The sequence below is a fragment of the Macaca mulatta genome, chromosome 16 (assembly GCF_049350105.2).
Source record: "Macaca mulatta isolate MMU2019108-1 chromosome 16, T2T-MMU8v2.0, whole genome shotgun sequence".
Lineage (NCBI taxonomy): Eukaryota > Metazoa > Chordata > Mammalia > Primates > Cercopithecidae > Macaca > Macaca mulatta.
Window position 1 is genome coordinate 70,687,609 of NC_133421.1, and position 14,251 is coordinate 70,701,859.

Sequence of the window (14,251 nt, forward strand, 5' to 3'; positions counted from 1 at the left end):
CTCATCTGTAAAGTGAGGCTGTTAATACCTCCTTCGTGGGGTTATTAAAAGAATTAAATGGGAAATGTTTGTGAAGGAGCTACATAGTGCAAATTGCAAGACAAATCTTATTATTATTATCTCTTGTTCTAAGTGAGAGAATGAAGAACATCACACCCCTTATCCAAAGGCCTGGAAAACCCACAGGCCCTCCACTGCAGCCCCCCAGCCTCATCCCATCTCCTCTTCCCATCAGACCAGCACCCTACCCTGCAGGCCCCAGCCTCATCCCATCTCCTCTTCCCATCAGACCAGCCCCCTCCCCTGCAGCCCCCAGCCTCATCCCACCTCCTCTTCCCTTCAGACCAGCCCCTCCCCTGCAGCCCCCAGCCTCATCCCATCTCCTGTTCCCATCAGACCAGCACCCTACCCCGCAGGCCCCAGCCTCATCCCATCTCCTCTTCCCATCAGACCAGCCTCCTCCCCTGCAGCCCCCAGCCTCATCCCACCTCCTCTTCCCTTCAGACCAGCCCCCTCCCCTACAGCCCCCAGCCTCATCCCATCTCCTCTTCCCATCAGACCAGCCCCTCCCCTGCAACCCCCAGCCTCATCCCATCTCCTGTTCCCATCAGACCAGCCCCCTCCCCTATCCTATACTTGTTCCTTGGGCTCTGTCTCTAAGCGACCCTCCTGCCTTGAAAGTCTCCCTCTCTCACATATCCATACCCATTTCCTTCAATACCCAGCTCCCAACCCACCTCTTCCAGGAAAATCTTTCCTCTGAAAAAGGGGGTGGGCTCAAAGCCAGATCACCTCTTTCCCCAACTGAATTACCTATTGTGACCTCCACAACCCCATGCCAAACTAAGCACAGTGCCAGGCAGATCTAGGTGAATAGTAACAATGACAATGACGATCATTCATAATATTGAATAATAAAAATAGCAAACATTTGAAGCATTTACTATGTGCTAGGTACTGTGCTAAGCACTTTACATATTTTAATTCCTCTGTCGAATGCCGGCTAGCCATGTGGGATTAAACACCTGCCTCTCTGCCTCCAAACCCCAGCACAAGCATCACCTCCCTGGTAGAGTCTTCCCCATTGGTCTCAGGCAGAATTAATATTCCTGCCTCCACACCCACAGTGCCTGGTCTATTGTTGACCTAATTTCACCAGCTCTTCATTATTTATCAAAGTGGCTGCTTCCCATTCCAGCCTGTGAACATCTTGAGGGCCAGGACCCTGTTATATTTATCTTTATTAGCTTCAGTCTCCAACAGTGACTGGTACCTAGTTGCTCCTCATTAAATGTTTGTTGAATGAATGCACAGATGAATGGAGTAATTAACACAATATCCCCCGATGTTCATGGGATTTTAAAGAGGCCACTTTCCTAGCCTCATACTTCACAAACATTCCAGACCAGTGCTACTCCAAGCATGATCTACAGATCGGCACCTGTCTGCAAACTGTGTGTTGCCAGTTTATGACCAGGTAAGTGCAGAAATTGAGAATAAGCATTTAGCAATTTTTTTTTTTTTGGAGAGGGAGTTTTGCTCTTGTCGCCCAGGCTGGTGTGCAATGGCGTGATCTCAGCTCACTGCAACCTGCGCCTCCTACAGGTTCAGGCAATTCTCCTGCCTCAGCCTCCTGAGTAGCTGGGATTACAGGCATGCGCCACCACGCCCGGCTAATTTTGTATTTTTCATAGAGACGAGGTTTCTCCATGTTGGTCAGGCTGGTCTTGAACTCCCAACCTCAGGTGATCAGCCCTCCCGGACCTCCCAAAGTGCTGGGATTATAGGTGTGAGCCATGGCACCGGCCCATGGCTCATATTTAATCTCCACAACTATTGTTTTCATCCTTTTTTTCAGGGGGAACTGAGGCTTATTGAAGTTCAGCAACTCCCCAAGGTCCTAGAGGGCAGTGGTAGGGTGGAGGTGGTGACCCAAGCAGTTGGATCCACAGCTCATGCCTCAGCCACATCACTGGCAGAGTGTCAAGGGACTCAACAGGAACATTCATGCTAACTTGGCAGGTTCTGGAAAGCTCTATGCAGGAAGTGATGTTTGTTCTGAGCCTTGAAGAAGGCATAATGGGAAGGGGCATCCCAGGGCAGAGGCGCACAGGAGACAACGGCGTGAGGGCAGTCTGGTGAGGCTGGGCTGGGTGTGGTGGCTGGTCTTGAACTCCTGACTTCAGGTGATCCACCCGCCTCGGCCTCCCAAAGGCTGGGATTACAGATGTGAACTACTGCTCCTGGCTACATTTTGACATTTTTAAGCCATTAGACAGAATAGCTTTATGTCCATTTGATGTGCTAGTGTTTAAACTGGGCTTTCATTTTGTCTTTTTTTTAAATTGCTTTCTCTCCTTCCTTCGTTCCTTCGTTCCTTCGTTCCTTCCTTCCTTCCTTCCTCTCTTTCTCTCTTTCTTCTCTCTTTTTTTTTTTGAGTCGGAGTCTCGCTCTGCCGCCCAGGCTAGAATGCAGTGGCCGGATCTCAGCTCACTGCAAGCTCCGCCTCCTGGGTTTACGCCATTCTCCTGCCTCAGCCTCCCGAGTAGCTGGGACTACAGGCGCCCACCACGTCGCCCGGCTAGTTTTTTGTATTTTTTAGTAGAGACGGGGTTTCACCGTGTTAGCCAGGATGGTCTCGATCTCCTGACCTGGTGATCCGCCCGTCTCGGCCTCCCAAAGTGCTAGGATTACAGGTTTGAGCCACCGCGCCCGGCCTCTTTCTTCTCTCTTTGACTGAGTCTCACTCTCTTGCCCAGGCTGGAATGCCATGGCAAGATGTGGGTTCACTGCAACCTCCGCCTCCCAGGTTCCAGCGATTCTCCTGCCTCAGCTTCCCAAGTAGCTGGGATTACAGGCTTATGCCACCACGCCCAGCTAGTTTTTGTATTTTTAGTAGGGATAGGGTTTTACCATGTTGGCCAGGCTAGTCTCGAACTCCTGACCTCAAGTGATCCGCCTGCCTTGGCTTCCCAAAGTACTGGGATTACAGGCGTGAGCCACCACATCTGGCCTTTTATTGCATTTTTCTAATAATTCATTCCCGCAGTGTTTTGCAATCATATTGGCCTGTGACAGATTAGACATTTTAAAATACGGAACCAGTTATTTGCCACAGTTGTCTGAGAAGTATGGTTCCAGACCAGCAACCTTCCCAGGATGGTTAAGCCAGTGGAACCCCACAGGCAGGAGGTGCCTACTCAGCCGTGCCTCCCTGGGTCTCACCCATCATTACATCAAATCTGTCTCTCCTACTGTTTGGAAGGACATGTGATTGTCTTTTATTCCTGTTTGGAATCCTCACATTTCTCGTTTCTTCCAAATCTGGCAGATTAAATGAATGAAAGCCGATTCCGCTGCCAGCCTGGACAGGAAGGGGAGAGGGCAAGGGAGGGATGGGATGAGAAGAGAGTTTGGAAAAGGCCATGCTGGGAAAAGAATGCTGGGATGGAGTAGGAGCCTATCCTGAGGAGGGTGTGCAGAGGCTGCTTTGGCTGGGGCTGAGAGGGGAGGAAGGGTGTAGGAGGGAGGGACAGGGCAGACACTAGCATCTTCACCAAGCCCAGCAGATGACAGCCAGGCCCTTGAAGGTGAAAGGAGGTAGTTTCAGGACAAATGAAAAGGGGATATTGAACCTTTTTACAGAGGGAATGTTGAACGCCAAACTCTCATAACCCCCCTGAGGCTGCCAAGGCCCAAACTATAAATAAGTAGGTCGAGGAATGAGGCAGAAGCCTCCCTCCCCTCACCTGTCAGTCGGCGGAAAGTGGTGGGGTGGAGGTTAAGTCAGTGAAATCAACACAGACAGGATGAAATGAGCTATCTGTAGATGCCACTTCAGAAAGCGAGAAGGTCTGACTCCTGGGCAAAAAAGTCAGGAAGAGCAAGACTTGATTGCAGTCCAATCGATGGCATTAGCATATTTAAAGATCATGTCAAGGGGAGGATAATGGGGCTCAGAGAGGCAAAATTTGATGGTGTTTATTAAGCAGAGAGAAACACAGAAGCTGGAGCCATCTAGTCCCTAGAGAGCGTGCTCCAAGGTGGGGCCAGGGAGGGAGCGAGGCCTTGGCTGGGCCTGGGCAAAGCTGCCAGAGGACCAACCGGCCTCCTCTCCTCTGATTCCACAGCCTACTGCTGCTGGTGAATTTCTGATCAAGAATTCTGCTCCCCACAAAGAATTGCCTAGAGGGTGGGACCAAGCTGCCCCTCACACTTGAGCATCCAGTCCACTCCATCGTGATGATGAGGATGATGATAGTATTGGTGACTACAGCTAACCCTCATTAAGCTCTTGCTATGTGCCAGGCTCCGTTCCGAGCGCTTTACAAATATCAACTCCTTCAAACTCCCCAACCACCCTCAGAAGTAGCGTTTCTACCCCGACTTTATAGATGAGAAAATTGAGGTATTGTTAAATAATTCTCCAAGTTTATACAGCTTGTAAGTGGAAAAGCCAAGATTCCAACTCAGGCCGTCTGACTCCAGAACCTGCAGGACATCAGACTGCACCGCACTTAACTGTTGTTGGGAACAGTTAGTTGTCCATCTGCTTAGCATGTCCATCCCTTCTGGGGTTGACTGGGGCAAGTCAGTGCCCACCTCGGCACAAACAGCTCCGGAGCACTAACCTAATGCGGGTTTTGCGACTCAGGACTGCGTGCTTCACCTAGAAAGTGCCAGGTGTGTGGATAAGCCATGTGAGCAGCTGGCTTCCTGGGCAATGCCCCTCCCCACGTCAATGTCCCAGGCCCCCTTAGGGCCCAGCCCTCCAGGCACTGTGAGCTGGGAATCAGGAGAGGAAGGGACTAGGCTTACCCTCTGTGTGCCTCCATTTTCTCACCAGTAAACTGTGTGTGTTGCATCTTATGATCTCTTAAAATAACTCCAGCTCCAAATGAAGGCCAGTGGACCCATGAACACGCTGGCTCTTGCCCAGTGTGCTGAGAAGTCAGCAGGAGAGAGGAGTAGGGTGGGCACGGCAGGGCACAGGGTGCAGGGCAGGTGGGTTCTGTTTGATTTCAAAGCCAGCTGCCCGCCGCTCCAGGTGCTCTGGTGTAGCCCACAGGGGCTGCATTGGCCAGGCGGCCGAGGCTTTGCTGGCGGAGTGAATTTTTCTCTACCTCCCAGTGACTCCTCTTCTCCTATTCTCCCTTTTCAGCTCTGGTAGGAGAGAGGAAGAGCGAAGAGGAAGTCAAAAGTTCTGTTCATCAGGAAGGGCTGGGAGTTCCTTCCTGGGATGGGGAGCTCCGGAGCCAATCCAAAAGACGGCCCCGGGGTCTGGCGGGGAGGCCCACCGCTGCCCTGAGGGCTCGGCCGGGAGGGGGCGCTGTGTCCTCCCCACGCCCTGCCCGCGGGCTCCTAGCGGCGTTCGCCGTGCTGCAGCGCAATGCGCGCCCGGCTTTCCCCTGGGCAGCGTTCAGTGCCCGCTTGTCCTGCAGGGCACCGCCGTCTCCCTTTCATCTTGGGGCTCCCAGGTCCAAAGGGTTCCCAGATCCAGCCTCTTGCCTGAACCAAAGTGGCCAGGCACTCAGTTTGTAAGATGAACGAATGAAGGAAGAAACCAAGGAATGAATAAGGGCTCATCCTGCAGAGCGTTCGCGTCTCAGCGCGCACCAGGCACATCAGTGCCAAAGGTGCTGGGGGTCGGGCCCAGCTCCCGGCGCGGCTGGAATGGGGGCGGCGAGGAGCTCCTCCTAGCCAGCCGCAGGGCGGGAACTGCCCAAACGCAGGTCGCAGCTTCACCCGGTTCCGCGGCGGCTCCGCTCAGTAGGGACCGCCCTGTTCTCTAGCCCCCAGTAGCCTCGCCCTCATAAATTCACCTGAGCACCCCTGCCCAAGTCCCCCTAGAATCCTTGGACTTCCCAGGCCCCGACCTCGGCCGGGCGGAAGGCTGACCCTCTACCGCGGCCCCCTTCCCCCATCCCCGGCTTCTCCCCGGGCTGCGGCGGCCGCCACCGCTGCCAGCGCGCCCCGAGGACTGCCGCAAACGCGGGCGCAAGGAAAGGGGATCCTGGCGGCGGGGCGCAGGGAGCTGGCCGGGGGAAGGGGAGGGAACCGAGGAGGCGAGGAGCGGGGAGGGAGCCGAGGGGCGAGGCGCGGAGGAGGGACCGAAGGGGAGCGGAGGGGAGAGGGAGGGGGAGGAAGGGGAGGGGACGAGCTGGGCGAGGGGGCGGGGAGCCGAGGCAAGGAGCGGCGCGGACCGTGGGGGAGGCGGCGGGGGCGAGGCCGGCAAGAGGCGGCCGCGGGCCAGGCTGAGTCGGGAAACGGCGGCCAGACTTCCCCGGGAAGGGGCGAGCGAGAGCCGGGCCAGGCCGGGCCGCGGGGCCGGGGAGCGCCGAGCCGGGCACCTCCGCACCAGGCACCGACCGAGGAGCCCGGCCGCCCACCCCGTGCCGCCCGAGCCCACAGCCGCCCGCCGGCCCCTCTGGGATGTCCGCGGGACCCGGGCATTCAGGACGGTAGCCAAGCGAGCCCGAGGATGGCACGGCATCCACAGCTCCGGCTCGTTAAGGTAAGAGCCCGCCGGCCAGTCCTCGAGCGCTGGCGTCCCGGGCCCCTGGCGGACGCGGGACGGGGCTGGGCTGTGAGTGCGATGGGGGCGGGGGCGCTGGGAGAGCCGTGCTCAGGTCCCGGAAGGCTGGGCTCCGGGGCAGCCTAACTCTCGGGACCTTTGGAGCCAGGGTTGGGTAGGCAGGGGGAGACTCAGGTGAGACAAGAAATCGTGGCGAAGCCGCCGGAATGTTGGCGGAGGAGGGGGTCCGCCCACCCGGGTAGCCGGCTCCGCGCCAAGAATCGCTCCAGGCTTTGGGGCAGACGCCTAGGGGAGGGGAGGTTCCACCTCCCACACCCCCCTGCAGACCCCGGCCCTGGGACGGGAGACTCTGAAGCGGGGCTCCCCGCCTCACCCCAGAGCCCCCGCACAGCTCCCCGACTCCGCACGCCCCCGCCCTAGTCCTGGGAGCGCGTCCTGCCCTTTCCCCTCCGCGGCAAGCTGCGAGCCCGGGGAGATGAATGCCGCCCGCGCCTGCGAGCCCTTGATCAATATCGCAGTCTCAGGGGAGGAGACGGTGCCTCCGGCGGCGGTTCCTGTTCCCCCACCGCGGCCGGGAGCGCGACGCTCGCTCTGCAAGCCTGGGCACCCGCGATCTCCGCGCTGCGCGGCCGACCCTGCGACGCGGATCGGGCGCTGGAGTTTAGGAAAGTCGCCAGACCGCACGTCCAGCGTCTGCCCGCTGAAGTTCGTGGGCGGCGGGGGCGGCCCGCGGGTTGTGTGAGCCCGGGAAGGGCTGTGAGGCCGGCAGTCCGGCCCGCCGCCCGTGCCAGGCGTCACTTGCAGCCCCGAGCGCTTTCCAAAGCGTTTTGGTCTTGTAGAGTACAGGCGCGCCCGCTGCAGTCGGCCGGAGAGGCGGGTGGGCCTCTGCGCGGCTGCCGGGAAACCCCGCGCCGCGCCAGTCTGGGCATCGCCTCACCCGGGGCTCGGGACTCCGCAGGGTCCGCTCCAGCCAAACATAGACACCAGCTTGACCCGGCTCAGGGCATTCAGAGCGATTACATTCGAGAGACTTCGGTGGATTTGGGGGAGGGGTGCGGATTGGCGGAATTTCATTTTTCCATCAGTTATTAAACCAACTGGTTTGAGTTAAGCCACCAAGATTTTTAAATGCAGCAGCTGCTGCTTCCTTAGTTGAGACGTTACAAGTTACTTTTCTCTAATCCTGCCCCTCCCCAAATATTTATAAATTGATTCTTAAAATGACCGAGGTTGGTCTCATTGAACCCACATCCCCTCCCTCATCCGGTATCTGAGGGCTAGGGATGAACTCACAGATTATTTTCTGGGCGTTTGAGGTGACAGACAGGTGAGGAAGGTAGAAGAAAAACATCCAGAGAGGTCTAATAGATGGCACTGAATGGTAATATTTTCCAAAAGTCTCGTGTGTACCGAAGCCAGGTCTAAATGCACAAACCAGTTACACCAAATAGTCAGTCTTTTAAATGGATTCAAAGGATTGAACTGTGGGTGTTTTCTTTCTTTCTTTCTTTCTTTTTTTTTTTTCCAGGTTTACACGGAAATAGATCAATGTTCTTTTTCTGGCCTTTCTTAGAATTGTGTGCAAATCTCTGTTTAGAATGATGATGTTTTCCTTTTTAAAAAGTATTTTTATTTCCGTTGCTCCTACTAGATGGTAGGTATTTGCCCTTTATGCCTGGCCTAATAAACTCAGTAGGCATTCAATAAACACCAGATGAATGTGGGGCAGTGAGTGAATGGCCAGCAAATACTGGTTTCAAATGTTGGTTACAATTAAATAGTTGCTTTTCTTCTTTTCTTTATGTAGCATGTACAATTCCCTGAGCATTATTCTAATGTTGCTTATTTGCTTTGCAAATATTAAGTCATTTAGTCCTCCTAACAGCCCTAGGAAGTAGGAATTATTCGTGAGACACGGAGAGGCTAAGTAACTGGTTCAAGGTCACACAACCAGTGAGTAGTCAGAATTCAAACCCAGACACTCTGATAAAAGGCTTTGTTTTGTTTGCTTTTACCAGAAAATATCCTTTTTTTTTTCCTTTTTTTTCTTTTTTCTTTTTTTTGAGACAGGGTCGAACTCTGTTGGTCAGGTTGGAGCGCAATGGTGTGATCATGGCTCACTGAAGCCTCAACTTCCCTAGGCTCTGGTGATCCTCCCACCCCAGCCTCCAGAATAGCTGGGACCACAGGCATGCACCACCACACCCAGCTAATCTTTGTATTTTTTGTAGAGATGGGGTTTCCCCATATTGCCCTGGCTGGTCTCGAACTCCTGGGCTCAAACGATCAGCCAGCCTCAGCCTCCCAAAGTGCTAGGATTACAGGCATGAGCCACTGTGCCTGGCCATTACCAGAAAATATTCTAAGCCACTTAAGTTTCACTGTAGAGCTCAGCCAGATGAGCGCTCAGGTAGTTTTGTCAGCATGAGAGTATGAATCTAGGGGATTTAGGGTTAATCCCAAATCCAGCTCTGTCCCCAACAAGTCAGCCGGGGTTGGGAAAGGGTTCCCTCTGGGGCCTGTATTGTGGGCCTCACACTATACCGCTTATAGAGTCCTGGGGGAAATGCGTGTGAATGGGGAGAGACAGGGTGTGTGAAAGTGTGCGTGTGAGTGGGGAGAGACAGTGTGTGTGCAAGTGGCCGTGAGTCAGGAGAAGACAAAGAAGACATTGTCTCTATCCCCAGGGAGGGGCAGGGGCCTGAGCACCTCGGAGTCAACCACACACCCACTGCAGCTCTTTGTAGGGAGATGGAGTGTGGCTCTAAACATGGACCCCCGTGTCTGTAAGGGGTACAGAAGGCAAGGCCTCTCGGTGGGTTCTAACAGGAGAGTGAGCTCCCAGGAGGGAGCTGGTTTTATTGCTATTGTTATTCTTACATAAGCAATTTAGCAGCAATAGGCAAAGTTTGAAAACCAGAATGGAAAATGATTGCAACCTCACTCTCTTAATCCGGCTGCTGTATAATTCATTTAAAAAATAACCCCCTTCTCAAGCACCTGTCTGGGCACAGCTGCGGCCGTTGGGCAGCCCTGTCCCCAGTGTCACAGCCCAAGTCTGTTTCACATTATTCCCGAGCCTCCGCAGGAGACTGTCAATGTCTGCGTGTTGCCTGTGAGTGAATGGACTTTGCCATCCCTATATCGGTGCATATCTGGGCCATTTCCAAGTTGTTTCTTTGATTAAATGATATGGAGCCAGGTTTTCGAGGGGAGTGTTGGCAGGAGGCATGAGGAACGCGAAACAGTGAGCCCAGGGTGGGCCAGTGAGCTGCTGCGGCATGCGGGACTGCTGGCCTGGCCACAGACTGGGGGCCAAAATGGGGAGTGGCGAAAGCCAGGCCAAGCCCCTTAGATTTGAAATGACCAGCCATAGAGAGGAATGTGTAGGTTATGGAAAAGTAGAACACTCACCCAGAGCCAGTGAGGACGAGCTCAAGTGGAAAATCCATTTCTCACCCTCTCTAACATTGGCTCCTCAGACAGCATCGGCCTGCAGCTGAGTTCAGCCACATATAAGGAGTTTGGGGGTCAAAGGTGCCACCAACCCAAGTGCCCATGTGGCCTAGAAGCAAGCGGTTAGGTGCCGGGCTGATAATTTCAGCAGCCATTGAAGGGGAAAGGCCATCAGGCTGGGAGTCAGTGAACCTGACTCTGGTCCCAGCTCTGCCTCCAATCAGCTGTGTGATGACAGGTTGGTCACTTTCCCTCTCTGAGTCACAGCTTATCTGTCTGTAAACAGGGATATTGGACTGGATTCTCTGTTACTTCTCATGTCTCTGTGAAAGGTCTGTGTTTTCAAATACTCCTTAGGGACATGACCTCACATAGAAAGAGGCAGGTGCCACCGATTGGATTCCCAGCTCTCCCCCTTCCCAGCTCTGCTCAAGCTGAGGGACCGTGGAACATGGTACTTGGACCTAAGTACTCTCTCTGGGCTTCCTTGTCCCCAGCTATAAAATGGGGGAAATGCCTAACTCAGGAGGTTGAGGTAAGGACAAAAGGAATTAATACATGGAAAGTGCCTGGAACCGTTCCTGGCACAGTCTGCTTTCAGAAAAATCTGCAAGGTGGCTACTCTCAGTGGAAATAAGTTAATGCAGGAACAGCAACTAGCAGCTCTTGGACATGCAATATATTATACATTTTCTGCATCTTTTACCCTTCACGGCACTGGGCCTCATAATCCGTTGCACATAGTAGGTGTTTAACAAATGTTTGTCGACTTCATGGATGGTTTTGTTGTTGCTTCTTCTGTTTGGTATTGTACAATTGGAAAGAACTCGTTTCTGTTCCCACAGGATGCAGATGTCATGTCAAAACAGAAGGCTGAGAGATGCTCAAACCACCCTAGCAGAAAAGCCATCTCTGATGCAGAAAAGACTGGAACTCCCCCTTAAGCCCACTGTGGTTATTAAAAAAGAGAAAACGACAGCCAGCCAGTGCGGCACCCCGGTGATCTGGAGCATCCCTTGAGGGTAGAGCCTCAGCCAGTGAAACTCCAGCGCTTTTGCTGTCTGGAGGAGGGCAGGTCGCTAACAGTGATCTGGGCCGTTTCTTCCTCAGTGAAAAGAGGGAGTAGGGTGATCTCTCCCAGCTCCGATTCTATCCTAACCACTCACAGTATCAACCAAAGAAGGGTGAGCCCATTTTGAAGGTAAAGCCAGGTCGAGATTTCAGCTGCAGTTTTAATAGTCAAAGAATGAATTCGTTAACTACAAATGATTCTTGTCTACTAAATTCAGGGAGGTCCCTGTCAGCAGAGTCCCTAGGAATTTTTTTTTTTTTGAGACAGGGTCTCACTCTGTTGTCCAGGCTGGAGTGCAGTGGTGCGAACACAGCTCACTGCAGCCTCAACCTCGTGGGCTCAAGTGATCCTCCCTCCCCCCTCAGCCTCCCCAGTAGCTAGGACTATAGGCATGCATCCCCACACCTAGCTAATTTTAAAATTTTTTGTAGAGACAGGGTCTTGTCATATTACCCAGGCTGGTCTCGAACTCCTGGGCTCAAGCAATCCTCCCACCTCAGCCTCCCAAAGCGTTGGGTTACAGGTGTGAGCCACCGTGCCCAGCCTGCATTGTTTTAAAATGCTTGTCTTTGGACTTGCTGCTCTCGGCCAGCCATCCCTCACCCCACCCAGTGTGGCAGTCAACATCTTCTTGTATGGGTGGGAACAGCAGATGAAGCCAATGTGTGCCTGAATCTTTACTCTGCCCTGAAGCTGTGGGCAAGTTGTCACTCTGCACCTCAATTTCTTCGTCTGTCTAAAGCGGGGGAAATAATACCTACTTTATGGGATAATCATAATGACCACGAGATGCCAAGTGTGAAATTATGCACAGTTGCACAGTGTCTGGCACACAGTAAGTGCATAATAAATATTAGCTATAGTAATCACTTAATAAATCTTACCAACTTCCTCAGTCTAAGAAAGGCCATGAAAAGGAAGAGTGGTGAGGGATGGGGGTAGAGGAAGGGTACTTGGTGTACAGAATCTCCTGCTGCCTCAGAGCACTTTTCACAGTCCCTGGGGAAAAGGGATCAGCTACCAGCCATCAGCTGAGCTTGAAGGTCATGGACAGACCTGAACATCTCTGATACGGAAAAACTTGACAATAAAAGTAGATATGTAGGGAGGATAATACAAAATGATTCACTCACTGATGCAAACAATCATTTTGAAAATAACTAGCTGGATTCTATTAGACAACAGATTCTTAATCACTTGTTTTCTGAGTACGTGGCATCCGCTTCAACAAAATTGAAAGGATAGCAGGAAGGGAGGGAGGCGGACCTCATGAAACGGGCATGTCAGAATCTGGCTATGGAAGACGGGTCCCCTTCACGTCGAACTGCGGATTCAAATGCTTTAGCCAAACATGTTCTTTGGCGACTGTCCACCCAGCAGCCATAAAACTGTTTCTGGGACAAATGAAGATGTTTGTGGCTGTTCTTTCTGCCCTATGAGCACAGGCAGTTTGTCTGTCTCACCTGCCTGGCGTTGCTGGGCCCAGAGAGCAGCCTCAGCGAGGTGCTTTGAGATGGGGTTTGTGGGGTGTACACCTGCCACCTCCACATGTCAGCTGGTTTCCAAGCCCCAGCCAGTCTGGTTGGGAGCCAGTGCGCCTAGGTCAGAGCCCAGAAAAAACCAGCTAGACGGGTCCAGTCACTTCATGGCTGCAGAACCAGGGAGGCAGGGCTTGTTCTAGACTGACCGCTAGACTTCAGAGTCTACCCACTGGAGTGTTAAGAGGTAGTGGGGGCTATCAGGAAGCACAGCGGGAACCTTAGTTGAAGCTTTGAGTGCTGGGATGTCAGGGGCTTTAGGAGAATTGGGACAATATATTGGTCATCATCCCCGGTCAGTACCAAAGCCCACAGAGCTGAAAGGCACCTGCCCGGGGTGAAAGGCTGGGACAAGTGATGGCTGCAGCATTGCCATTTCCAGTGGAGAGTGTTCTCCTTCTGTGATCCATCCATCTCTCCCTGCCTGTTTTCCCAGCCTCTTTGGCAAGGTGTGTGAAGGGCTCATTTCTAGAAAGCCCTTCCTGGCTCAGCAGAGGCCAGAGGTACCAGGCTGGGCGGGGAGTCTGTGCACAGAGACAGGGAAAAGGAGTGTGGCTGGGGGACAAGGGGCTGGGCTGTGTGGGCTGGAAAAGCAAACCGGGTCCAGGAGGGGTTTTACCCTGGGGGAAGGGCTGCAGGAGAGGCTAAGGCCATCTGAGGCACGGTCCTTACAGGTCCAGGCCCCCTGCACTGGGGACCCTGACTGCACTGTCAGAGCAGTGCAGGTCTAGGGGGTTGTCCAAGAGTCCGCTCAGGGTGGATGATTTCGTTCTTACAGAAGATGTGGAGAGACAGACAGACAGACAGTGAGAGAAGCAGAAGGGGAGGGAGAAGAAAAAGACGTACCTGCCTGCCTCGGTCATTCTTGCTTTTTTCCTTCTCCCTAGCAGCCAAGAGAGCCTGGGCCCGGGTTCTGAGGCCAGCGGTGGCATCTCCTGGAAACTTCCTCTCTGTTTCTCAAAAGAATTCCTCCACCTATCCCTATCCTGGTGCCTGGGTGCCCGAAGCCGTCCTCAGCTGTCAGGAGAACCTTGGGCATAGGGATGCCCTGAAGGAGCTCTCCCCATGATCCCAGTCCCTCCCACCGTCCCCAGGGCTGCTCCTCCTCCCCAGAAGTAGGGTGCAGAAGGTATAGAATCTGTTGCCTCTGTGGGCCTATGTGTTTCTCAGTGGGCATTCTCAATCTCTCTCTCTCTCTCTCTCTCTCACACACACACACACACACACATACACACACACACACACTCACACACATGCTGGGACCCTGGCGAGTGAGCTACTTTGCAGTGTTCATAACACCCGCACCTGCCACCCCCCTCAGAGGCCACTGTGTGGTCACCACCTCACCTCTCCTCTAAGCACAGCCAGACCTGCATGGCAGGTGTGCAATGCCACCTCAAGGCCAGGGTTGGAGGCTGACTTCCAGAGGAGCAGCTGAGCACCCGGGGACCACGGGCTTAGCCAGGTGAGTGGCTAGCAGGTTAGACAGCCTCCATGGCATCCCTTGGCTGCCCGTGCCTGGCTGGGAGCCCGAGAGGCTCAGCCACTCCTTCATCTTCCCAGACAGGCAGGGCAAGGCTAGTCCTTGGAGTGAGGCTGGTCCTTGTGTCCTGGGTTTGGTCTTGGCCTGAGCCACGCCCTTCCCCTTCC

At 53.8% G+C, this 14,251-nt stretch overlaps 1 protein-coding gene across 8 annotated transcripts in view; it reads left to right on the top strand.

Annotated features, from left to right (window-relative positions):
• Nucleotides 1-6,264: 6,264 nt before the first annotated feature.
• Nucleotides 6,265-14,251, top strand: part of CRHR1 (corticotropin releasing hormone receptor 1) — a 51,725-nt gene continuing 43,738 nt past the window's right edge. For 7 of the 8 annotated variants that reach the window (XM_028835446.2, XM_077968450.1, XM_077968451.1 and 4 more), the window contains exon 1: nucleotides 6,265-6,514. In XM_028835446.2, coding sequence (XP_028691279.1) covers nucleotides 6,482-6,514 — 33 coding nt within the window. In that variant the 5' untranslated portion in view covers nucleotides 6,265-6,481. 8 annotated transcript variants of the gene reach the window in all.